The sequence below is a fragment of the Osmerus eperlanus genome, chromosome 20, assembly GCF_963692335.1.
Source record: "Osmerus eperlanus chromosome 20, fOsmEpe2.1, whole genome shotgun sequence".
Taxonomy (NCBI): Eukaryota; Metazoa; Chordata; class Actinopteri; order Osmeriformes; family Osmeridae; genus Osmerus; species Osmerus eperlanus.
In genome coordinates this window covers 8335179-8361504 of record NC_085037.1, presented here as the reverse complement: position 1 = coordinate 8361504, position 26326 = coordinate 8335179, and the positions used below count along the sequence as shown (strand labels likewise).

At 46.0% G+C, this 26326-nt stretch overlaps 3 protein-coding genes across 4 annotated transcripts in view; 1 reads left to right on the top strand and 2 right to left on the bottom strand.

The window, feature by feature from the left end:
- Positions 1 to 16391, bottom strand: part of samd12 (sterile alpha motif domain containing 12) — a 53272-nt gene extending 36881 nt beyond the window's left edge. Inside the window, exons 1-3 of one of the 2 annotated variants that reach the window (XM_062445700.1) lie at positions 16226 to 16391; positions 5386 to 5582; positions 72 to 201 (exon numbers count right to left, since the gene is read on the bottom strand). In XM_062445700.1, the coding sequence (XP_062301684.1) occupies positions 72 to 201; positions 5386 to 5582; positions 16226 to 16238 (340 nt within the window). In that variant the 5' untranslated portion in view covers positions 16239 to 16391. Of the gene's footprint in view, positions 1 to 71; positions 202 to 5385; positions 5583 to 15323; positions 15890 to 16225 lie in introns of those variants that run through there. The other variant, XM_062445699.1, reaches the window with a different exon arrangement.
- Positions 16392 to 17621: 1230 nt separating this feature from the next.
- On the bottom strand, positions 17622 to 20015 carry abrab (actin binding Rho activating protein b). Its single transcript, XM_062446008.1, has 2 exons — positions 18547 to 20015; positions 17622 to 18152 (listed from the first exon to the last, which is right to left on the bottom strand). Exons 1-2 carry the CDS (start codon positions 19305 to 19307, stop codon positions 17669 to 17671), a joined length of 1245 nt encoding a protein of 414 aa, XP_062301992.1. The 5' UTR covers positions 19308 to 20015; the 3' UTR covers positions 17622 to 17668.
- A 2884-nt stretch (positions 20016 to 22899) lies between these two features.
- Positions 22900 to 23592, top strand: LOC134006962 (uncharacterized). Its single transcript, XM_062446073.1, has one exon. The coding sequence runs from the start codon at positions 22915 to 22917 to the stop codon at positions 23590 to 23592; it is 678 nt and encodes a 225-aa protein (XP_062302057.1). The 5' UTR covers positions 22900 to 22914.
- The last annotated feature ends 2734 nt before the right edge of the window (positions 23593 to 26326 follow it).

Below are 26326 nucleotides of genomic sequence, written 5' to 3'. Positions count from 1 at the left end.
GCTGTGAGGGAGCGAGAAGTGGGACATAAATCAGCCAAAACACACACACACACACACATACACACACCTACCTGTGATGTCGTGCTGTTTGAAGGAGTCGCTGTAGATCTGGTGCTGGTTGGGGCAGTGCTTCTTCAGCCACTTGCACACATCTTGCTGGGTCCACAGGGCTACTGGCTTTGACAGCCTTACGTTCCCCGGCTGATGGACACAACAGAGGGAGAACACACACGCATGAGCACCTGTGCAGTGGGTCCAGTACGTCACACTTGAACCTGTTTGTTACTGTGTCTAGTTACTTCTTCTATTCTAGTTATTCTAGTTACTGTATCTAGCAGTCGAGGTGTGCAGCAGTTTATTTTTTTTGTCAGACTGAACTGCTGCATTGGTTCACACTTGACGGTAGAGACCTCACCCTTACTGTTAGTGGAACTGTTATTTTCCCCTTCGCATTCTCTAATCCTGTTTTCTTCTCTCTCTCTCTCCCCCTCCCAACCCCTTTGGTGTGGGGGGTTGAGCTGTCAACACCTGCCAGAACGCCGGTCTACCAACGTCCGACCTAGTCTCCGAGTGGACATCAGCCTCCTATGATGGACCACACAGGGTCGTGCTGACGCTCGCCAACTCAGAGCACAGAGTTGGAAGTCTCAATACCTATGTTTCAACATCCATTTGCATGTTCTTATTCTGTTGATGCATGACCATGTTTAGCCCATGGTCTGCACCTCTCTGTCAACCCTCTCTGGAGGAAGGGATCCCTCATCCAATTGCTTCAAGGTTTCTTAAAAAAAAAAATAATCTCAATAGGGGAGGCAGATGGCTGAGCGGTTAGGGAATCGGGCTATTAATCAGAATGTTGCCGGTTTGATTCCCGGCCGTCAAAATTACGTTGTGTCCTTGGGCAAGGCACTTCACCCTACTTGCTTCGGTGGGAATGTCCCTGTACTTCCTGTAAGTTGCTCTGGATAAGAGTGTCTGCTAAATGACTAAATGTAAATGTCAATAAGGCTTTCCTGGGAGTTATTCCTTGTCTTCCTTGGGGGTGAAGGTTGGCTGAGGGGCTGTTGTACTAATGGTGTATGTGAAGCCCTCTGTGACATAACTTGTGTAAATGGCTATAAATAACATTTCGATTTGATTTGATTGCACAGTAGGTATGACAGCTGTAGAAGAAGACCCACATTTCAGGGCTGTGGGACACAACATCAGGAAAGTGACGCATGACACAGAGGAAATACAACTACAACAATGAACAAGTCAGTACTACCATGTGACCAAGGTCAATAACTTAATCCTCAGCAGCAGAAGTGAGGTTTTGTCCGAACTGAATGACACATTAAACCAGTGGTTTAAGATGATGGTAGGGGAGCCTTGGGAAGGGGCTTGTGTTACACTAAAAGCATGTGTACCTGAATGGCACTTACCCTTGAATTGTAGTACACTCACACACAAAGCACACATACACACACACACATACTTTACACAATATTACACACAGGCAAATACAGTTTAAACAATCACTAGCACACACAGACACCTGACACAAAATCACATGCACCATCCTGTTATATTTGGCCAGGCAGATTAGTGGTGATTGACTGTGTTTCAGGACTTCTGGCATCATTTCCTTTTGATTGAGAGGCTAGTGAAATCACCAGCAGACAGAGGTGGTTAACATTTCACTTCCCACTCCCTGGGACTCCAGTGGGCTAGGTGTATTCAGCATGGTGCAGCATAGCAATACTGCACGCGTACACTCCATCTATGCCTGCAGTAAAACAAGGAGCTATGACTCTCCCGCGCGCTCTCTCTCCCTCTCTTGCTCGCACCCTCTCTCTCTCTCTCTCTCTCTCTCTCTCTCTCTCTCTCTCTCTCTCTCTCTCTCTCTATGGTTTTCTCAACCCTTTTTATCCTGTTCTTTTCTTTCTCTCGCCTGCCCTCCTTCCCTTTTATCTGTCCCTCTATCTCTGCCCTGGTGAATGGAGAGAGGGAGTGTGGGAGAGAATGAGAGAGTAAGGGAGAGAGACCAGAGGAGGCATCGCAAGGCAGGGAGGGTGACATCGTGCACTGCCTCTGTGGCGACATGACTGGCCACGTGTAAGCTGAGTCTGTAGGGAGGGCCTCAATCTCTCCCTCCTTCCTCTCCCCCCCCACCCTCACCAAATACCGCTATCCCCCTCTCCCTACCTCCCTGCATACCTCAATTCCTCTCTCTCTCTTTCCTTCACTCCCTCTGCCACCATGACGTTGCAGAGAAAAACACATTAACCATTAAATACAGCTCAGCTCAATGCTAATTAACCCTGACTAGCAGCCTGGGGCGCTGATGAGAGAGAGGTAGAGAGCGAGAAAGAGGGAGAGAAGAGCTGGATGAATTAGAAAAACTAGCTTGGGTCATGAGGGACAAGGGATGGCAGGGAGAGACACAGACAAATAGAGAGAGAGTGTGTGTGAGGACAGCAGAGCATGGGGCGGAGATCAGGAGATAGGGACAGATTGTGGATAGGGACATAGAGCTGATGGATGTGACATGTGGGGGGGAGGGGGGGGGGGTAAGGGAAAGAGGAGAGAGAGTGGTTTATTGGGCCAGCATTCTATCCCTTGGTGACGCAAGGGTGTGTGTCTGTGTGTGTTGCTGTGAGACACAGGAAGCATGTATGTAGTTAACCATGACGTTTCATAGTGGAAAGGATTATTTTTCCATAAGCTCATTACTAAGTCAATAGCCATCTGTGTTTTACATTCTGAGAGGGATGTACATTGTTGCTGGCCCTGCTTCAGTAGGTGAGGCCTTCTGGAGGTGGAGCGAAGAGAGAAGAAGGGAGAGAGACAGAGACAGAGAGGGGGGGGGCAATGAACCGGAGGAGAAGATTCAGGCGCACAGCCTTGGTGTTCAACACTGCGGCCCAATTAGGGTTTTGAGTGACAGCTCTGGTGTATGAGACAAAAAAGGCAGGCTTTATTTTTTTATAAGTGAAATATGTCTGGGCATGCACTCACGCGCATAAACACACACACACACAGACAGACAGACACATGCACAGACAACACACATAGACAGACACACAAACACCAAGTTGTTGCGTTGGCCATGGTCTAATTAAAAGCCTTGTGTGGACCAGGCTTTTCTTGTTACCTTAGCAACAGAGCAAGGACAACCTCAAAAATAAATATCAGTACGTCGAATAAGAAAGCATTAAGACAGACAGTTCCTAAGGTGATGTGGACATTGAGAGACACTAACAACGCCCACGATAGCAGACACAATGAAACAACAATAAAGACCTCTACAAAGCTTCAAAGACTAGTCAAGTACAGTGTCTGTTCTTGAGTTTTAGGACTGTCTACCTGGCAGGAGAATGGTAGGAAAGACAGTAGGGGGTTACAGTACACCAACTATACAGCTGACTTTGGAGGTTAACGTCTGATATCACATTTACATTTAGTCATTTAGCAGACGCTCTTATCCAGAGCGACTTACAGTAAGTACAGGGACATTCCCCCCCGAAGCAAGTAGGGTGAAGTGCCTTGCCCAAGGACACAACGTCATTTTGAATCAAACCTGTAACCTTCAGATTACTAGCCCGACTCCCTCACCGCTCAGCCACCTGACTCCCTGCATCTGTTAGAATCTGTTAGAATTAGCTAATATGCGACCAATCTGGCAGGATTTAGCATCGTCGTCGATGCGTATTCACAGCGAATTAGGCACACTGGTGTAACAGACGTGGCCTTGCAAGCTCCGTCAGAGGTATCGGGCAAATCGTCCCGCACTGGGTTCGAACTTACCACCTCTGGCTTCCCAAGCGCCACCACTACCAACTACGCCAACGAAAAGCTAGCTATTCGTTGACGCGGGTGGCCTGTTACATACCTGAGGAGTGAGTTTCACCGATACACACCGGCTACACTGGCACCATACACCCTGAAAGGCCTCTCTGGCCAATCAGTATTTTCATGTTTACAGTGCCACAGCGCCACCTAGCGGTGGAGCCGTCCACCTGGACAGTGAGCGAGAGAGTGAGTGTAGGAGGTAATAAAAAGATTGTCTGGAGTTGTTCATGTCTTGCTGAATGGGAGTGAGTGGGCATCAGAAAAACACTGAGCCCCAGTGTCCTTCTGCCTATCTCTGCCTCTCAGTTAATTAAGTAGCCAGCCACTGCTGCAGTGGGTATAGTCTCCCTCTCCCTCTCCCCCTCCCCCTCTCCCTCTCTCTCCCCCTCCCTCTCTCTCTCTCTCTCTCTCTCTCTCTCTCTCTCAGGCTTAGAGGCAAAAGAAAAGTCACAGCATTCATTATTCGGTATCATTTGGGGATGAGAACGGAAGGGACGTGGAAAGGAAAGTGTGTGTGTGTGTGTGCGCGAGCGTGTGTGTGCCTGCGTGCGCGAGTGAGGACAGCAGGGGAGAAATAAAACATTGCGTCGAGTGAATTCATAACAGTTTCTGAAAACGCCCTGGGTTCAAATTGGATTTGGAGTTGGGGGGCAGTTTTGGTTGAGACACATCAAAAGGACGTGGCACACAAGGTCTTTTAATCCGCCTGAAGTTGTGCGCCTGTGAGCCCAATGCACACAGCAAATAAGGCCTGATTTAGACACACTCTGTTATCAGCGCAGGCGTGATATTGATTAAGTGTGAAAAAGTGGATTTTGCATCACCCATGCTATACTCTTCACACCCAAGTCATAACTAGCTATGGCCCGTGTCTGTCTAGTGTGTGAAGTCGTTAGTTCAAACGATTATAGCCCTGTGCTTATTGTGCTGAACAAAACATTACCATGGCCTACTCTACGCTTCCATTTATAGAGATACAGGGTCGAGTAGGTTAATTATGCTGCTGTAACATTCCGTGTGTGCGAAAATCCACAAAAATTGAAACATGTTTTCTATGAAGACTACCCCTCTGTTAGGATTCAAACATGTCTAATCGCAGTCGGTGCAGAGCGAGCCCCATGCTCCGTGGGCTAGCGCGATTACAAAAGACTCCCTGAGCTGTCACTCCAAAGATCCAGGGATTCATCCGGAACATCGTCCGCCTGTGTCGAAACAGAGAAGCGCCAGTTCTTTCCTGTTAGCAGCAGTGACTGACAGCTGATTTATATTACTAATCGCTTCCTGTTCCCCCGGTAGGGAGGGTGCGAGGTGTGGATCACGTCTAGCCTGCTGTTCTTCTCACTACACACTATGTCTAGAGAGGATCTGCATAAGAGAGGAGGCCGGGGCAGAAGGGGAGATGTAACAAGACTGTAATGACACATCACACCTCGCTGATTTTGAACTCAACCAAGCTGACGAACGAGCAACCGAGTAAAACCCATAATATGTTGTCCTGACGACCAGAAGAGGCACTGGGGACTACTTCCTCAGATCCACCCCGGTTCTTACCCTCGAGAGCTCGGACTCAGATACGGAGCGCTGCGGCGGCGAGCGGCGCTGGTAGCCCAGGCTCACGTCCTGGTAGGTGGGGCTGTTGTCGTCCAGGCCGGCGCCTGGGTCCAGAGGCTCCTCCTCCAGGTGTGATGTCACGTCCTCGGGGCACATCTGGTGGTCAATCCCATTCTGGCTCAGGTTGCAGTGGACAGCTGAAGAAAGGGTGAAGCGAGGGGGAGGGAAAGAGAGGGAGAATGGAGAGAGGGACAGGAGAGGAAAAAGACGGGGACTATCAGAGTCTATTTGATTCCCATGTTTTTGTTCAGTAAAGTAAACAATTCCAGGCAAACGTGTAGATGCAGTACTGGTAGACTGACACTAGATGGTGATATAGGGCAGTTATAACTAGACAGCAGAGCATGAAATCAGTACAAAAGAATGCCTTTTGTCTGATAGACCTACTTGAAAAACAATTTTAATGCAAAATAAATTGAACTGTAAATCTGAAAACAGATCGATGTCTATACTCTCAAGAGTTTTACACAAAAATCGTAATCATCTCCTCCAACACAACCCACCCACACAAACCGACTGGGCCGACTCTAAGATCCAAATCAGTCTGACTTTTATAACAGGCAACATGAGAAAGATAGATCATTTGAGATTATTTTCATAAATATTTTACGCAATTCATGTAGCGGGAGATTAAAAAGATGACACGTCTATAAATCTGTCCGGCATCTGTGTTGGAGTGTTGCCAAGTTCTGGAAGGCTGCCAAGGCCAATGTTCCGGGCCACAGTAACCCACAGATTACAACCCAACAACAAATCAAGAACCATTACAAAAGCAAAAACAAATGTTGGTTTCATGGTGGACGTATGGCACTCCAGAGGCTAAAAGTGTCATGTTACGTTGCACCTGAAACCATGGCAAATATTTCATGACCACTTCCCCTGTGCTTGAGAACTGGTTCATGTGTCCACTTCTAATGACATCACACCGTGCACACTGAGACTTTCATTGGGTCATGCTATGGTGAAATGTACTGTAAACACAAAGAGTTAACAAATGGCAGAAGAAGGTTGCGTGACACTATATGGTTAAATCTTGCTTCAAAGATTCTAGCTTTTCACAGTTGGATCAAAGGATACAGTCAATCTGCATCACGGAGGTCAATGTAGACACAATTGGAAATCTCCACAAATACATTTGACAGTATAACTGCACACAAATACAACCTTCATGATTGCTCATGGCGGTCCTCATGCTGTACAGGGTTATGGCCATTTGATTAGTGGAGAGGCTGACTGTACAGACCGGGGCCAGGCTGCAGTCTCAGCAGGGGAACAAGGCCTTGATCTGTCTCCTCAGACCAGAGGAGGGGGAGGGACCAGCTTCAGCCAGTCATGTTTCAAACCATACCGACTTGGGATGCGTGGCACAAAGCATTGCTCCCTCAATTTTCTCTCGTCTCCCCATCTCCTTCCCTCCCTACCCTCCCCCTTTCTCTCTTTCCCTCTCACTCTTTCTCTCTCCCCTTCTATGCTGCCTGGGCATACATCTCCCTCTCCCCCTCTCCTGTGTCATAACTCAATGCATGGCTGGTGCTCACCCACTCATGAGTGACGATGAATTATGCATCCTCCGTTAAGTGAGTCTCTACGATACAGTGATACTGAGGGAGAAGGATGCAGGATAGAAACAGAGGAGTAGAAGAAAAGAAGGTTGGGAGAGGAGACGGAACGAGGAATGAAGAATGGCGATTGGTTTACCTCACTTGAAAGAAAGGGGTGTGTGTGTGTGAAGTTGTTTTGGTGTGCTTGGTAGGAGATAAGATTGAAAAGATATGTGATTTTTTCTAGCTAGTTACTATATATAGCCCTTTAGATCATTGACATGCAGTGTTTTTCACAGTGCAAGGGAAGAGATGCATCACAGTGAACGCTCCTCCCTCCCTCCCTCTTCCTTCCTCCCCCTCCTTCTTCCTCAGTGAGACAGAGCAAATGGGGGTACAAATAGAGAAGGAAAATAACTGAACTGAAAATGTTTCCTACTCTTAAATCCACCATCTTGGCACTGGCAACGATCTTTCTAAGTGCAAAATTCACATTGCTCAAGATGTCATATCGTATCAATAAAATAATGTTGCCATGATCTTTGGGCTGTTTGTGACATTGCTTGTAAAAAGCTATATAAAATGGGGTATATCAATGAAAATGTGATTTGACTCATTTTAGAGATGGTTTTTTAGGTGTTACTGTTGTTAAATATTTGATGAACTGCACCAAGAAATGTCCATACACCTCTAAACTCACATTGTCTCATCCCTTTTCCACCAACATGGAAGGGGTTTTGTTCCAGTTATAGCACCTAATTTGGAAAATGTCTGAGAATTTCAACCAAAAATAAATTGGTTGCTGTGTTTTTCAACACAAAAAGTTGGTTCACACTGGAACGCATCCTTGAGCAACAAGGTTTAAGAACAGGTCGTTTGGGGTAAACGGGTCACTGAGGCCATTCTAACACTACAAAGATAACACAATCAATAGTTTTACAGTCTCCCCGGGGGCATGTCAGAGGCATTGAGTTCTGCCAGGTTTGTCCAGTGGCAGACAGTTTGATGATTTTTAGTAATACAACAAAGACGACTTCACAAATCCCATTACTGTCCAAAGCAGGCAGGAAGTACATGTGGTTCACAGTCAGATATCCGGTTTCAGACAAACCCTGTAGTGACTAAGCCATCACATGTTCAGTTAGCACAGTGTGAGTGCTATCATCCTCATTCTTCTCTAAACAGTGCTTTGCACTGCCACCTCTCAGCAAGAAGGTCCTGGATTCGATTCAAAACTAAGACACTGTTGGCATTGGGGGCACGTTCTCCCAGGCCTGTTGGTGCTCTGGTGGGATAGATCATGCTCACATGGGTTTCATCCGCAAAGAACCCCAATACAAAACCATGTATAACAGAACCGACTGCACTCCTGCCCTGGCCCTGACCAAGACAAGCATAATAATATAGGCATGTTTCCTTCGACTTGGTCTACAGGTGACGCTGATATGGCTGCCAACGGCTCCTGGCTTAGAGGAAGTACGGCATGGATGGGAATAATGCAGAAACAAATATCTGCGGTATACACTCGTGAATGGGTGCGTGTGTGTTGTACGAATGTCGTACTGTTAGAAGAACAAATGTTTCTTCTTCTTAAACTCTGTTAGCAAGGACAGACCACACTGCCTCTTTCAGATGAGAACAGAAAGAAGTTTGAGACTTCATTGTGTGACCCAGAAAGCAAGCCTGGAAAAAGAGGCCATCTGACTGAAGTATATTTGGTGTCGAACTGTACAGATGGGGCTCTCCCTGCTAGCCAGTTAGCTCCCAGGACATATTTTAAAGGTGAAGCTAATTAGCGCTTCACTAGGAGGAGTTTACAACGGATGTGGGTGCGTTCTCTCCCTTTGTAATCCCCGGTGCCAAGAGAGACCCCCAGGGGATCTGGGAGAAGAGTCTGGGATTGGACCGGCATCAGTTAGATGACGATGAACCGAGCACTCTGTTAGCTAGCGAACAGCTGCTCTTTTATGTGCTAACAGTAGCTCGAAGCATCAACTAAAAATAAGCCTTTTAATCAGCCCGAGAAAATTAGCTTATTTTTCTATGTGCCTTTACTGTGAAACCCCCAAAAGCTTGGAATGGGAAACCAAATAAAATCAGCTTTTTTGGAAAGAGTGGGTGTGATTATGTGTACATGTGCATCTGTGAAGAAGCCGACCCACACATACCTCCAGTCCAAAAAGCTCAATTTGTTTTTGTTTGCTATCCTTGTCTTTTTGCTTTTCACACAGTCAACAATTCAAAAATTCTTCAATTTCCTCCATCTGTGGTTTGCTCTGTCATCTTCCTCCAGCCAGACAGACCAAATTACACACTGTCTCAGATCCCAAATCCTGTTGACTGGACAGAAAATTCAGTGGGCAAAGTGAAAGGAGATCTATCTGCAGTTCTCTACGTATCATAAGTGTCTCTGTCCAGGCGTGTGTCCTATCTTATCTTTGAGATCAACAGGGGTCACCTCAGCTTTCAAAAAGTGCCTGGACATAAACTGCTGAGTCAGTCTCGACACAAAAACCGTAGGAAGTAGACAATTTCACGGTCTCTAAGTGAGAATCGTGCATGACTCAGTCCAGTTACCACATGGGGTTTGCAACCTTTGCTGCTTCATTTAAATTCATAGGTCAGATATGCAACTTGCATCCAGATGGATGAGTTATCCCAACAGACAAGTTACAGCATGATGAGGAAGCTGTTGCTAAAGCTAAAGTTAATGTGTTGCCACACGCACCATCACTGGCACATAATGATTCATGGGTCAGGTCCATTGAAATTCATGGGATCATCTTTTACCCCCTGGTGAAAGTAAGTTGTTTTATACAGTATATGCCATTACAATGTGTCATCATCTACCCCCATTGAACTGAATGAGTCAGCAAGCCTGCCAATATTAAACTACTAAAGCACTGCTATGTTTATGCATGACATGTAGGAACCTTTCATATTAGCTACTAAGCATGGCCTGATTTAGTGACTGGATAGGACCTAATTTGGGTCTTGGTGCTTCTAAGGCTGGTTGCATTCACATTCTCTCTCTCTCTCTCTCTCTCTCTCTCTCTCTCTCTCTCTGTCTTTCTCGCTGTGTGTGGGAACATGCCGACTGGTGCTGGAGAGTTGGCGAGCTGTCCAGAGACTTCTCTCTAATTCACCCTGACATTCTATCCAAAGTTAACTGTGTTCAAACTTCTTTCAAGCTCCACGGCTCAGGGGCTCGCTCACCTCCCATTGGCTGTTGGAAATCAACCAGACGCGGGAGGGTTCTGCTCCAAACATCTCTATTTGGTGAAGAAGGAGGGAGAAAGAAATGACCCACTTTCTAGTACAGAGACAAACGGGCTATATTAAACTGGTGCTGTGGCCCTACCATTGAGCTACTGTCGCCTAGGAAAAAATATATTAAATGCACAGCATCTAACGGTCAGAAAGTGGAAGACAATAAAAATAGAGCTTCATCTCATTTTGGAGCGCTGGCTATTAATATTTCAACAGTGGCACCACCCTGCTCAGTTTAGCTACTGTAAAAAAAACAGTCAAGAACTGTTGTAGCTTAAAAGGCAGATCTGAGGGAATTTGAGGTCTCAACAGGGAAAGAGAAAAAAATGTTGGATTACAGAACAGCTTTTAAAGCATCCGTCCAATTTATTCGGTTTGTATGACGAGACTCAATTGGCCACAGAGTACAAGTGATGAACTTCTAAAGGCAGAGAACGCAATTTCCCAGCAGAATTAAGTTTGAACTATAACTGTAATATTGGATGCTTTTTTGTACAGGACGGGTCAGGTGCATTCAGTTAGTCTCCTTAAAAATAAGGGCGGGTGAAAGCATTTTCTGAGGTGAATTCAGTCATTATTGTTTCGTCTCCTGCCCCTCAGGCAAACCTAATCTGAGGGAAAAACTGTTCCGTGTGACTCAATTTGGCCGATAAACTACAGCCGACTTCCTCCTGTCATTTATTCTCCATCTGTCAGCTCTGTAATATCAATGACTCTGAGCCCCTCTCCCTCCAGCGGCTGCAATCAGCCAGCAGAATAGAGACCAGTGAACTTCACGGTTGCCAGGGCCTTGTGACTGCACCAATCCTGGCAAAGAACACAGCAGGGGGCCCCGTGAGGCCGAATTATTCAGAGACGGTGGTCATTATCCATGACAAACATAGGTTGTCAGAGGAAGCATGAGTGGTGTGTATGTGTCGGAGTGTGTGTGTTTGTGTGTAGAGGGGGGGGGGAGGTAGGAGCTTTCTGAACACTGAATGAATTCTTTGACACTTAAGAAAAGATCATATGTTAAAATGATATAGAATAACAGCAATGTATACAGAAATACACCACCAGCTCCTTGCCAAAGTTGAGTTGGAGGTGATTCACCCCAGAACCTCTGACGAAGCTCTACATCACACCTCTGTGCTCCTCTTGCTCGTCCTCACTGATGCTGCCCACAATGGAGGAGTCATCAGAGAACTTCTGGAGGTGGCATGTTCCACAGTTGAAACTGAAGTCAGAGGTGGAAATGGTGAAAAGAAATGGTAGAAGTACTGGTCCTTGGGGTGCCCCGTTATTGCTCATCCCATCTGACAGGATGCCCTGCAGTCCGATGTACTGTGGCCTGCTGGTGACGTAGCCTGAAATCCAGGTGATGGCCTAGTCCACGCTGATTTAAGGCCGAATTATACTTCTCCGACTCCGTTACGGACAGACGGACGGACAGAGTCAAACGGATTGGTTGAATTTATAGTACTCCGAAGGCTGTGGGTGCTGAAAACAATTCACCACCAGAAGAGTAGGTGGCGCAACGGTTTTTTGTAAGTCGTCGTCGAGTGTTTATTTACCTAGGTTATCGAGAAGTCGGAGCAAATGTACAAATTAGCCGTTTCATCAATAAAATACGCACATTTTCAGCAACTACACTGCCCATTTCTCGTCACATTTTAATTCAGATGCTGATTTACATGTACTGTTTAGCTGAAATATGAATTGTAAAAACTTACAGCAATGGCGGTCAAAGGATTCTGTTCGTCCTATTTATCACGGCAACCCCGCCCCCGCCCCTGACGCAAGCGGTTCTTAATACGGACCAATCACAGCTAAGGGGTATCCGTAAAATGACGGACGGACAGACGGATGGTCAGGAAAATCAGGAGGTGCACGTAGAGCTCTCCGAGGGGCTCGGAGAGGGCACGGAGAGGGAGTTCCTCGTCGGAGAGGGCGTTCCCTGTGTCCGTCTCCGTAAAAACGGAGAAGTATAAATCGGCCTTTAGGCCTTGTACGTGAACTGCAGGGGGTCCAGGGAGTCTCTCACCAGGCCTGAGGAGCAGCAAAACCAGTCCCCCGAAAGTCTTCATGACATGCAAGGTCAGTACTAGGTCAGTACTACTGCCCTGTAGTAGTACAGTAATGGGACGTCATTTTGGGGTACTGGAAAAATGCAGGGGGTCTTCTACAGTTGTATAGCTTTAGATGTAGCCCAACTCTCTTGTTTTTTAGCAGTGATTTGTAGGGGCAATCGGTTCCTTGATTTCTGGTTCTGTTTGATTTCTGGTTCTGTTTGATTTCAGACTGAAGGAGGGACATTGATTAATCGTCGCCGTGACATTGGAGCGAAACCACAGCAACTCCTCTTACTGCCTCGCCGTGGATGCATATTCATCAGGTCTAAAATTAGAAGCGTTCTTTACCCTGTCCTCCCCTCTCCTTCAAACTGTAAATCTGCCTCAGTATGTATAGTGAGTTTGCCAAGGTATAAATAGCATTTGGCCCCTTCCAACTTGAATCGATTTCACTTCAGCAATTGGTCATGTCACGGTCTCCTGGGTAAAGGTAAAGGTAGGTGGAAACTGACAAAACACTGAGCTGCAATATTCATTTGAATATTTGTTTGTTTAATAGCATCCTATACGTTATAGCAAACACATTTCATTGCTGATGTCTCTCTAGGTTGATATTCTAGATGGATTCATACATTGAAGTGTATGTGTTCAATACAATCAAATCCAAGTCTTCCGGTTCTGTAAAGTTGTGTATTGAGCCTAGCTGCATTGAGGTTAAGTATGGTATCACATTGGAGCTGTGACAATACTTCTACCCTACACTATAGCTTTATCTACAGAGCGCCTGTGCTTAAAGTAAGTGTAAAGAGCCAGTGCTGCTTCACAACAAAAAGCCTGTCAAGTTCTGAGAGGATGATGTACGTGAGAGTGCTTCCTATGAGTACATGTGTGTCTGTGCAGCCTCGCCAAGCTTTCCTTCTCTGAAGCTAATGGGAGAGGGCTACAGCCTCCTCCCAATGCCCAGGCTGGAGGATCCATGCCCTGGGTGAGTGTGGAATCAGATGGCCTGGGGATTAAACTAGACCCAGTCTTCTGAATGGATGCACAGTCAGGCGGGTCGGGGTAAGGCACTGCCAGATCAGCACTGCGGGCAGAGTTATAAGCTGGACTGGATGGCCGGTGGAGGCAAAGCTGAGGGGGTAAACACTACTCTCAACAAAGGGCTATGAGGCCATGGAGATGGACCGGTTCCATGAGCACCAAAGGTCGATGTGCTGCCCCTATTCATTGAGAAAACGAAGCCTGGTACAGTTCAAAAGGAGATGCATGATATAACCAATGACATAAGCAGTCATAAAAGCTTATGTCTCAATAGGTATAAATAAGCCTTCACTGTCATATGTTGGATGCAGAGGGTCAGCCTGTAGTGACTTTATATCACTTGTCATGGAGTCACAGCAGTTGTGACAATAATGTTGTCCACTCGACTCTCTTGGCACAATGATTTGGACTGGTTGAGTGCAGGGAGAAGTTTAATGTACTGAGTGTTTTCATGTTAGTCTGAAGAATGCGTGTATGTGTATGTAGAGAGGCAGGTCTATACAAAGACAGCAATGATGATATCCTTCATTGAGTGTGTATTTAAATAACTGTCTTCCCAACTTGTGATAAAAACCAATCTACAGTACCAAACTTTATCAGCATGACCATGGAATTCTCCCAACACAAAATAACATTCTATGTACGATGTATGTCATCATTTGGTCCAACGCTTACTGAGAAAGTACACTGATGTAAAGCTACTTAACACACAGTTAAATGTTACATGTACTGTGTGTATGACACAGATAGGAAAAAGAAGTGTAACACTCCAACAGGATTTCTAAAAGTCGATTAACTGTCTTTCACATATAATGAATTATTAAAAACTGTCCTACATTCCCTTTGTAAAAGGGGCTGGCACAGTGTCCGTTCATAAAACGGTGACTCTGCAGAATCTAAGAACCTTCTGCACATCTCCATATGGTACGGGAGCTGAGGCAAACGACAGAATAGTCTAACAGGGAAGTCTACAGGGTCCATCATGAAACCGGATAAACTGATGCCAGTGTTATGAACCTTTGTTGAAGCGTACCATTAGGTAAAAGAAGCTTTGTGACTCATGAGGGTCTTACAGAGACTTTATGTAGGTTTAGTGTAGCTGCACTTTGTCTGAAGCAGGAGATATATAAATTCCTACTGTAAAAAAAACATCAGTTTCTAACATAAAAGCTAAGGTAATGTAATAAAATTACAAATAAAAAGAGAATTTTCTGATACGACATGTTTTCCATATGATGGTATGAAAAAGAGCATTTTGTTGCTCAATGACATATGACAATATTGCTCCCCAAAAACATTGTCGGAAAAAATATCTCTGACTGTTCAGTGTTGGATATATCCACTGTAATCTCTCGTGTATTAAGGAGTGTGAGGTACCATGGTTGAGTTTTAAAAACAATTTTCTACATAGTCACTGCAAAACCATTGCTTAGTGCTATGTCTATAGTTTCTCTGTGTGAGGCCTTGGTTTTTTGAGAAAAAAAATCCATATTTCCCCAATTAGATCTGCCATGAATGAGAGGGCATGATGATTAAGCAGCGTTCTGAGTCCGCTGTGTGGTCTGGTCCACAGGGCCAGTTCAACTGCTTTACTCCTGTGGCTTACATGATAGACCTCACAACAAATGTATGATATAAAATAGCAAATTAGACAGTCAAGTACCCTGGTCAGTCAATGTTGGTGTATTCATTACAACTCATGCTGTCAAAGTAGCCTAATTACATATTCTATAAATGTATAATATAGGCTTACTGTTAGTAGGCCTATACCGCCCTTGGACAGAATGTGCAGAACCAGAGAGACCAGTTCATTCAGAAAAGTGATCACATCAAGGAAAACCTGCAAAGTTGAGACGCCACAGTCGGCATTCCGCACATACCTCAGCCTAGACCTTCCAGTAAAACCTTTAACTTACCGGTAAGACATTGTAAACAGCCACAGCCTAAACACATTATTTTAACATCCTCTACATACCTCTCATTGGGTTTTGAATCCACAGGATCCCTCCGATAAGATGAGGTGACTGTCCAAGCATCCCGGTACTGTGTTTGGTATATCTGCACCCAAGCTGGAAAGCGTTGTCTTTTTTCCCCCGAATGTTCAGACAAGATACCTTACAAAAACTCAGTACCCTAATTACTGGTTTCAGAAGCGTGTAGGTCGTTCACATGGCATCCATGCAACGAATAAACCGAACGGTCTTAGAACAATTGCCGGAGACGTCCTGTTCTGTGCCTGAACAGTGCTATTTGAATAAGACGCTGGGTTTTGGACCGTGTTCTTTCTCAACAGACTAATGCTGTAATGTCAACTGACACACAGATGAGACTCTCACCGACGCGCTGATAGCAGCATGTGAACAGGTGCAAAAAGCACGGACAGTGCACGTCACTCAACCCGCTCTATTGCCAATGAGACGTGTACAATGACATGGCATATGCATGCTGTACACAGCGTCCGTTTGCAATTATTAGTCTACAATCACCGCATTTTCATAGCTAACACTGACCAGGCTTCCCGCGTTACAAATAGACCAGCATGAGAAAATACAGACCGACGCCTGCGCATTAAAACTAATCCATATGCTATGTGAATAGTTTATATTCTCACACTCTGAACCCAACTACGGTATCAATATCAATTCGACATGAAGCGATGAGGCTAAAGATTTTCAAAGAGTGATATTATCTAATCACATCCTCTCACATACAGACATTGCATTTCTTAATAATATATTGAAAACACAGCATCTTGTATATTGGGCCATTCATGCACCATCTCAGTGGTCTCTATCTCACAATGTCTGCTCAGTACTGAAACAAAAATAAACACAGACATTTATATTAGGTTTAATTAAGAATAAAGCGTTACCTTACCTTCGACGGCCATTATGCTACTCCTTACATTCGGGCATTATTCACAAAGCAGGTGAAACGTAGGAATCCTAATGTTCTCTCATTGTACCTGATCTTCTAGCTTGTTATCACTTGCTGCGGGCAAGCTCGAGCGCACAGATGCGCGCCTCTCAAAGAATTGTGGGGAGTGTAGGCTTTTGCTGGATTTTAGGAACGCACACATACACACAAAACATTTCGATTTACGTTTCCTATTCATTGAAACGGCAGTGATTACTGCTGTTTTAATATTTTACTTTGATATTTGATGTTTTACTTTTAATCACATCTGTGTGTGTTTTCTAATGTTCTAAGTTATTGTAGTGCCTGTTTGTTTATTTAGTATGTGTATATATATGTGTGTGTGTGTGTGTGTGTGTGTGCGTGTGTGTGTGTGTGTGTGGGGGGGGGGTGCTCTTTCTGTGGGAGAGACGCAACCGATTGACACGACTGCTTTGTTTTGCTGTACCTGTCAGGTTGGTTCACCATTTCCTCTTTCTCTACCCTTAAGAAGATTATCTGCATGTCTTTGAGTTGACACATTTTTGGCCACTGTGGAGCATGCGGTCAGCCTTGCTGGGTCAGAGTGTGCTTTAAATAAAATAAAATGTATTTACTTACTTACTTACTACTTAATATGTATACTACATGTTCAACTATCGTTGTATAATCATAACACATCATAATCATTTTGTTCAATAAAAACTGAAGACCAATACTACATAATAATGTTATTTTGAGTATGAGGAAACAAACTCCTCTAGTTTGATTCTGTTGTATCTTCCACATTTATGATATATGTTCCAAAACAGCTCCAGCGTGCACATACAGTACTATGATCAAATAAAAAATATAAATCTTTAATAGTTATGTTTAAAAGCACTCTCTTCTAATAGACTTGCTATATAATTCAGTAGTTTTGTGACTCTTATTCAGTCTGTGAAATAGTAATGTGCTGTGTACTAGTTATGTTTCAAGTATAGCATAGTGTGAACTAGCAACCTAACAGAGCTGTATGCACTGAAACCAAATCCACATTTGAATCCCACAATGTACAACTTAATCAAGCAGCAATTTAATTTCCATTTTTAACCATGTTCAGATATCACTGGGGTCTGACCTGACAGGGAAAAGTTAAATGCACTTTAAGACCCAGTGAAAAACGAAAAGGCAACAGTCCACAAATGCAAAAAAACTCAGTCAATGAAATTTAATTGGTGAGTCCACCAAAATAACAGCAGATTTTTTAGTCCAATCAGATCATCTGTGAATCAGTCATCCCAGGACCAATGTCCAATATGCATGCCCCTGAAAGAGAGGCAGCTCCATGGGATTGGTGCAGCCAGTCTGATGCTTTAGCCAGACAACCCCCCCCCGCCCCCCCATCCATGGCTGCCCCCCTTGCTGTCCTGATGTGACTGCAGCTCACACAAGCAGAGTAATGACAACAGCATCATCCTGCCCCTGCCACAGCATCTCACCCTCAAACACCAACTTCCCATGCTTCCTGGCCCTCATCAAGATCCCCACCACCTTGTCCGAGATGCGCACGTATCTGTCGAACAGCTGCCCAAATGTGACGCGAGTCTTCCCGTCCGGGTCCGGGTCGGCCATAGTCCTGATGATGTAGCACATGTCGGCGATCTCGCCGTGGATGTGCTGCTCCGCCCGTTTGGCCCTCTCCGCGGTCTTGGTGCCCTCCTTGGGACGCCCGTAGCCCTCCTCGCCCTTGCGGAGCCGGGTCGACATGGAGTACTCGTAGTCAAACTCTTCGCTGAAGGGGTTGAGCTTCTGGGTCTCGGAGTGGTCTGAAGCCCAGTTCTGCCACCGGCTCTTCAGGCTGCCCACGGCACTGCACTTCTTGGAGAGGGCGTTGATCTTGTGGGCATCTTCCACCTCCTTCTTGACCCTTTGAAGGACAAGGAGCACATCAACCAACAGAACAATTACAAACTCTTAATGTAATGTGAAGCCTTGTGTTCTTCTGGGCCTTTCTCTTGACTTCACAGTGTTTTTGTACAGTGGCTAAAAAACAGACATCGCTTAACCACACGGGGGCAGTATTTACTAAAGGACTCTAATTTGTTGCTGACTAGCTGCTTTTTATCCTATGTTCATCTATCCCTCTCGCTGCTTCTCTCTCTCTCACTGTCTCTACTATTATCTAACAGCCACCAGCAACAATTAATATGAAGAAACAAGGACAGATGTGTTATGAGTAGACAGCTAATTGCCACCATATTCAGCATATTCATGGCAACATCAACTGCAGGCACACACAAAAAAGAGCATACTGAACTCACGCAGGGACCGAAGATCGTTTGATCTTCACCGATGACTCAGTGTGTCCCTCGGGTGAGCCGTCGTCCCCACAATCTGACTCTCCAAAGGCCCTGGCACCATCCACCAGTCCTCCCTCAGCCTCCGGGCTCCTCTCCTCCGAGTACCCACTGTCCTCAGTGTCCACGCTATAGGAGTGCCCCTGCTTCCTCTCCTTTTCCACCTCTTTCCAGCTGCTTGTCAGGGCAGACACCATGTTGGAGCACTTCCTGCGGTGTGTGGGCGAGCTTCGCTTGCTCAGCATCCTGTCAATTTCCTCCCCCGGGGGTTGGGGGTCTTTGCAGATCCTCTCCTTCAGGAGAGCAATGCCAGTGCTCTTCTCCTGGGCACTGCTCGTCACCGTCTTTGACACCTGCCTGGTCTTGATCTGGGACTCAGTAGACACCTCTGGATTGGCCTGTTTGTCTGAGGCAGAATCCTCCTGGTGCTCTGGGATCGGGGCGCTAGCAGTGGGGTTCTGACTCGCCCGGGCCTTCTTTTCAGATGGGCCTGTCTTGCTTCCGTCCAATTTCTTGGGTTCCTCACCGAGTCCTCTGAGGACGTCAGGGGCCCAACCGGTGGGCTCGCTGGCTTGCTTGTCCTCAATCTCCGACACCCACTGCTGCCAGCTGCGGGTCAGACTACACACCATGCTGATGGTGCGCAGCTTCTTGATGTTTTTGTTGGTGGAGGGTTTCCTCTGGGGAGAACCTGCTACCGCTGGTTCAGACTGGAGCTCTGACATGGTGGCACTCCCTAAGAATGCCTTTTGCAAAACGGACCTTTCGCCGATCTGTCAGTTGTCGATTCCTCTATGTTCCTTAAGCTTCTCTCTATGTGTATATGCTTGTTTTCCGATCGCAACGCTTTCTTGCTTCTGTCACTCGCTGCCTTCGCTCTGCTCTGGAGGAGGGAACCCAACATGACCGTGGAAAGTATTTCAGTCATCTCCACTTCGGCAACGATCGTCTTTCCCTGATACTTGTCTGCCCTATGGGATTGGTTGGGAGCTCACGTTTCATCACAGACCGTAGGCTATATCCGGAGGTAAACAGCAGCGCAGCGAGGGTTCATTAAGCTCTGTCACTACCAGTGCAAATGTGCAGACAGCTGCACAGACAAGACGAGAGACTAGACAATCCGCGGGACTTAGCCGGATGCCCTGTTGAGTGGCCTGTCTTTGTCTGGTGAGATGATCACAGTGGAACGTGTTGTCACCTAGTTCAGCTGCACAAGTTATGTATTCAGGAAATGATGTCAGATTACTTTCAAGGCCGTATCGTTTATCTAGGGCCTAAATGTGCAAAGAGCTGTTGCATCATCAGAAGAGGCATTTCAAAGAAGGCCAGGAAGTCAGATGCACATTCTTACAAACAAAACAAACCAGTTGAGGGAAAAGTAATAAAATTGGACAGAGGTAAAGTTGACCATATTATTAATATGGATATATACCGTATTTTATGCAAATACTGGTGATGACAGCCCAGCACAGCTGTCAGTGCATCACCTGCTGAGCACCATTGTAGCAGCTGCTTAGAAAGTGCCATCAAAACACAAACACAGATTCGAGTGACCGGTGACCATACAAATAAAGAAACTTTCTCATCTACTTATCACACTACTTGGGTTTCCTACAGTTTGTGCATGCGTGACCTGAAAGCAATGTCTATGGTGGAATTGTTATGACACAGATAGCAACTTGGGAATGCACAAAGCACAGAATTCAGTTAAAAACACCATCAAATGAGAGACATGATTAGAGAGATAAAACAGTTTGGAATAGTTATACATCTTTGGTGAAGAGATGAAACAGTAAAAACAAGATCACTTCGAATCTGAGATCACTCAAACTAAAACGATGAACTTAAATGTTCTAACGGAAGGAGGAGAAATGGAGGACAAGCGGGAGCAGAGTACGGCCTCCTTCAGTAGAACAGCAGCCAGCTTGTAAAAGATATCTTCCCATAAGAAGACACCGGAACCACGACACAGCTCGAATTCCGGCACACTTCCTTCCAGAGTTCTACGGCACAACCTGGACTTTAAACACATCCATTCTCGGGCTGCTACCATATGTACACCTGAGAGTAACTCCAGCTGCCCAGAACGGGAGGCTGTAGTGGTCAGGGGAGGGAGGCTGTAGTGGTCAGGGAAGGGAGGCTGTAGTGGTCAGGGAAGGGAGGCTGTAGTGGTCAGGGAAGGGAGGCTGTAGTGGTCAGGGAAGGGAGGCTGTAGTGGTGAGGGAAGGGAGGCTGTAGTGGTCAGGGGAGGGAGGCTGTAGTGGTCAGGGAAGGGAGGCTGTAGTGGTCAGGGAAGGGAGGCTGTAGTGGTCAGGGGAGGGAGGCTGTAGTGGTCAGGGGTGGGAGGCTGTAGTGGTCAGGGAAGGGAGGCTGTAGTGGTCAGGGAAGGGAGGCTGTAGTGGTCAGGGGTGGGAGGCTGTAGTGGTCAGGGAAGGGAGGCTGTAGTGGTCAGGGAAGGGAGGCTGTAGTGGTCAGGGGAGGGAGGCTGTAGTGGTCAGGGGAGGGAGGCTGTAGTGGTCAGGGGTGGGAGCAGGAGGAGGGGACGGCAGGGACAGGAGACACCTGATCCCAGGGAGAAAAGGCAGGAAAGAACGTGACACCTGGAGAAGACGAGGAGCGACTGCCTACGCATGAGGGGTGTAGTCTTGCAGGACACGCACCTGGTAGTGAGATCATAGCTCCCCCCTCAGCCCGTCACATGAAGAGGCTGCTCTGGCACTGGGCTCCAAAGTGGGACTAAACAGACTACAATGTGTTGTTCTAAGTACTAATTCTTTTAAGTAATTTCCTGGATTTAGCTGTGGACTACCCTATAGACTGAACAAAGTGTATATTGCATGCATTTTATCATTGTGTTTAGAAAGGGAAGGGATATATTAACCCTTGTGTGGTGTTCGGGTCTGTGGGACCCGTTTTCACTTTTTATCAAAAGAAAAATGATACGATAAATTATTTTTTCAAACTCAGACTCATTGGCCTTGGCTCATTTTCTGTGAAGAACATATATCAGAACACATTTTCAATGACCACACACCGTACACCCCCCCTACACATTTATATTACATACAGGATGTTTGGGTCCACTGGACCCAGGGCTAATAAGAGTGTGGAAATTGTAGGTCCTGTATACCTTCACTCTGTCCTCCTCCTGTCTGGGCCTGCTGTTAGTGTGTGGGTGTGTGTGTGTGTGTGTGTGTGTGTGTGTGTGTGAGTTTTGTGTTTCTGCCCCTCCCCGCACAAGGTTGCAACATTGTTGACAAATTCAAGCACCGCACCTGTCTGCTCTCACATTCCCGCACATTTTACCCTCTGTCTTGCGGGAACCAATATTGATTTGCTCATACTCTATCCCAGCTGCAAATTGGGGGCGGGACAATATAAATATAGCTTTGCCAGTGTGGTTCCTTATCACAACTGATCAAGACGGCCAAAAGATTGTCTGCTCAGAGGGCAATGCAACTGATTTTGGAAGAGAGAGAAGCTTTTGACGATGAAGTAGAGGAAGAGATTTCAGAATGTGAGGATCACATTTCTGAAAATTCAGAGTTTGACAGTGACTTTGAAGAAGAGGATGAGATTGATCATCAGCTACTCCAAAAACGAAGACAAGCCACAGGACCAGCCCATCAGCAGCCAGCACAAGGACCAGCCCATCAGCAGCCAGCTCAAGGACCAGAACAAGACCGTCATCATATAGAAAGGGGAGAAATATGGATGTCAAAAAAATATGAAATTGAATGGTCTTCTTGCCCAAAAAATGAGCCACCCCGCATGGCTGCCAATGTCATAAGGATGCAATCAGGGCCAACACGGATGGCAGTAACTCATGTGCAGGACACCAAGTCTGCTTTTGAGCTTTTCATCACGGATTCAATCCAGAAAATTATTCTGGATTCCACTAATTTGGAAGGAAGGCGTGTGTTTGGAGAAAGGTGGAAGGAAATGGACCAAACCCACTTACATGCCTACTTTGGGGTTCTCATCCTTGCGGGAGTTTTCAAGTCCAAAGGGGATCCACAGAATCCCTGTGGGATGCAGAAACGGGCAGAGAAATATTCCGGGCAACAATGTCCCTGGAAAACTTCCACATCATTTCTAGAGTTATCCGGTTTGATAACCGAGATGACAGACCAGCTCGACGGCAGAGAGACAAGCTAGCTGCCATCAGGACAGTGTGGGACAAGTGGGTGCAACGCCTCCCCCTGTTTTACAACCCTGGGCCGAATGTCACCATCGATGAGCAGCTGATGCCATTTAGGGGGCGCTGCCCCTTTAGGCAGTATATACCATCTAAACCTGCAAAATATGGCATAAAGATCTGGGCTGCCTGTGATGCCACTTCCTCATATGCTTGGAACTTACAAGTATACACAGGGAAGCCTGATGGAGGAGCCCCTGAAAAAAAATCTAGGAATGAGAGTTGTCCTGGACATGACTCAGGGACTCAGTGGACACAACATCACATGCGACAATTTTTTTACTTCGTACAAGCTCCTAAAGAGGAAGCTGACCATGGTGGGAACAATACGGAAAAACAAGCCTGAGCTCCCACCCCAACTGCTGACCACAAAGAACAGGCCTGTCAACTCGTCCAAGTTTGTGTTCACGGCTGACACGTCCCTGGTATCCTATGTGCCAAAGAAAGGCAAGAATGTGGTACTGATGAGTACACTGCACAGGGATGACAGAATCTGTGGCCAGGAGCATCAAAAACCAGAGATCATCATGGATTATAATGCCTCAAAAGGAGGGGTGGACAACATGGACAAGCTGGTGACTGCCTACAGCTGCAAAAGGAGGACCCTACGCTGGCCACTGGTGATATTCTTTGACATGTTGGACATCTCTGCGTACAACGCCTTTGTCATCTGGATGGCAATGAACCCAGAGTGGAACAGAAGTAAGCTCCAGAGGAGACGCCTCTTTCTCGAGGAACTGGGAAAGGCACTGGTGAAATCCAGAGAAGACAACATGTTCCAAGAACCCCTTGTGTTGTGTAAACTGACCTGAATTGGTTACATTTCTAATGAAGTTCAAATAGCCTAAATAAAAATCTATAGTTATGAAAAACCTTCCTTTATTTGTAAATTTGTTGATTGTTTTTCCATTCTTATTTTGATTATAACTGATTTTCTTTTTTTATCATATTTTATTAAAACAAAACTAAAAACGAAAAGCACTTTAGTTCCTAAATGTGATCTAACAAAGGTAAAGGGCAACTATTAACACTAAATGCTGTTTATATTGCTTTTGATTGAGATGAAGTAAACATCTGTTGAGTATTTTAACTTAAAATTGTTTGATTGTGTTGAATTAAAAACCCCAAAATGCAGCGGGTCCAGCAGACCCACGAACACTGGCTGAGTAACTAAAATATGAACACCACACAAGGGTTAATAGACTCTGGCTGAGGTATAGAAACACATGCAGGGCAGCGACAGCTGTTGGCTGTCAGTCCTGCGGTGTGGAAGTGCGTCAGTGAGCATGACTAGATTGTGGCCTGTAGGTCATGACACTGCTAGACCCCTGGCTGTTGCCCCGCCTTGTAGGTCACAAAGTGCTCTTTACAGTAGTGGAGGACACAGCAAGCTGTCACAACAGAGTTCCCTATTGAGTCCAGTAGCTTCAATACACGGTAATGCAGATGCTCTTGCCAATCAGGTGTGAGTATCATAGACATGAGTATCAGTCGCATTTCAGATCAATTCAGGTGTTGTGCTCCCCCCGGTGGTAGAATGGTCTCAACCTCAGAATTTTGTTTTCAGAACCTGTCAAAAGAGGTGTTCCATTTTCCCCACAATTTGTAGGTTCACATATACATAACTTTTACATGACCAAAATCATTTTCTTATGCTGCAGAACTTAATGTGTCCATCTCTGTTTTCCAATCTGTCGAGGCTACCAGGAGATGTAGTGGCAGAACCGTGCAAGTAGGGGTCCTCCTAACATCAGTCTACAGACAATAGGGCAGTGTGAGAAGAGCTCAACTCCCTCTGATTTGGTTCACGCTAAAGTTAGGAGGCACAGTCATAAATAGGCCCAGAGCTGTGGCTGGGGGGGTTTCATACAGGACATAACCCGTCACACTCGGGCTCTAAATACCACAAGCGCACCAATCTCACCTCCCCTCCGCACCGCTCAAACGTCCCCCCCATCCATCAGTCTGTGGTGAGTACCACAGCATTGGCAGTCAGGTGGTTTTCATTCTGGCTTTTCCTCATGAACTGATTAATTACATTAATCACTCAAAGAGATGGTGGTTTTATTATTAAAGTCCAGGTGTACACAGTGCGTTTCTCAATGAAAGAACCACTCAAAAGTGTTCCATCTGGAAAAAGGGGGGGGGGGGGGGTCCAGACATCATACAACTGAGCACAAACGAGAGGTCCGGAGCAGAGATGAAGCACCTGTTTTTCCGGGCTGTTCAGGCTGTTTTGTTTGCCTTTTCCAGTATTCCTCTGAGTTTGAAGCTATTTGCTGGGGTTGTCGTTTTGGTTGGCCAGCGAGATGTATTGCAATTCTGGAGCGATGCCGTGACGTGACCTCCCAGGCTCTTGGTGATCCCTGGGTAGGATGCTGTGACGTGACCTCCCAGGCTCTTGGCGATCCCAGGGTAGGATGCTGATGTGTGGGCCACCGGCATTGGGCCGCTGCTTCGGGATCATTTCATTTATTTTCTTTCAATCCACCAGTGATTGCAAAAACTGCTAAAGAACTGACCACTAGATAAAAGTTTGTAACCTGACTGAGTATTACTAACTTGTTGGTTTTACTTCTGAAACAATAATTCCCATACTTCAAAGCTGCACAAACAAGTACAAACATGAATTCCAAGACTGGACTACGGTATGTGTTTGTATTACAAATTTGACAAATATGGTGTCTCTTCCGACATACTCAACAACATATACAACATTCAAACATCTGCTGTGCCCGAGTTTGTGAGCCTAAACGGCAGCAGCAACGACACATGGCGTTTTAACAGAACCACAACTTTCTTCCAAATCAGGATAGTGGGTTACAGCCAGGCTGACAAATCTACCTTGGCCTGGGAAAGTAAACCATGTCATCCAATCCATCCTCATCCCCGCTGTCTTAATCCACTAATACTTCCCTCCAGAGCACATCAGTGTGTTATTGAGAGTGCTTGGCCGCTCTCTGCGGCCTTCATAAATAAGAGGAAGGACGGTGTGATAGCAGCTGGAGGCTGGGGTCAGTGTGGGTTGGCCAGGAGGAGGGGGGATTGAGAGCCAAGTGCAAAATATGACTTACATTCTAATTCTGCATAATACTTCACCGGCAGGTGATTGGATGAACCATCTGTCTATCACAGACTCAATTCGCCCATGCCCCTAGCTGCCACTGATTGGTCTGACCCACTGTGGTAAGAATAATTTTGAACTTGCAAGATGGATTCTCACATGGCCGTGATCTCACAATTCCAGTTGTCATCTCGCAAGGATCGATGGGCGCAGACCAAAATGCCTCTGGACGGAATTGGATAGATACAACCAGAGCAACAAAACGTAATCTTGGTTGAATACCTCAACACGCTCCTCTGTACAGTCATCGTATCAAACCCGTTCCCAGGCTGGTAGGGGCTCCACCCAAAGTTAGGAGTAATAATGACAATTATTTTGAATAATTACACTTCAATATCGGGTCTAGCACTCTCCTCATGATACCTTTCAAGTCTGAAACTCTTAGGAGAGTCTGCCCACCAAACCCTTTTTTCACAGCCCAA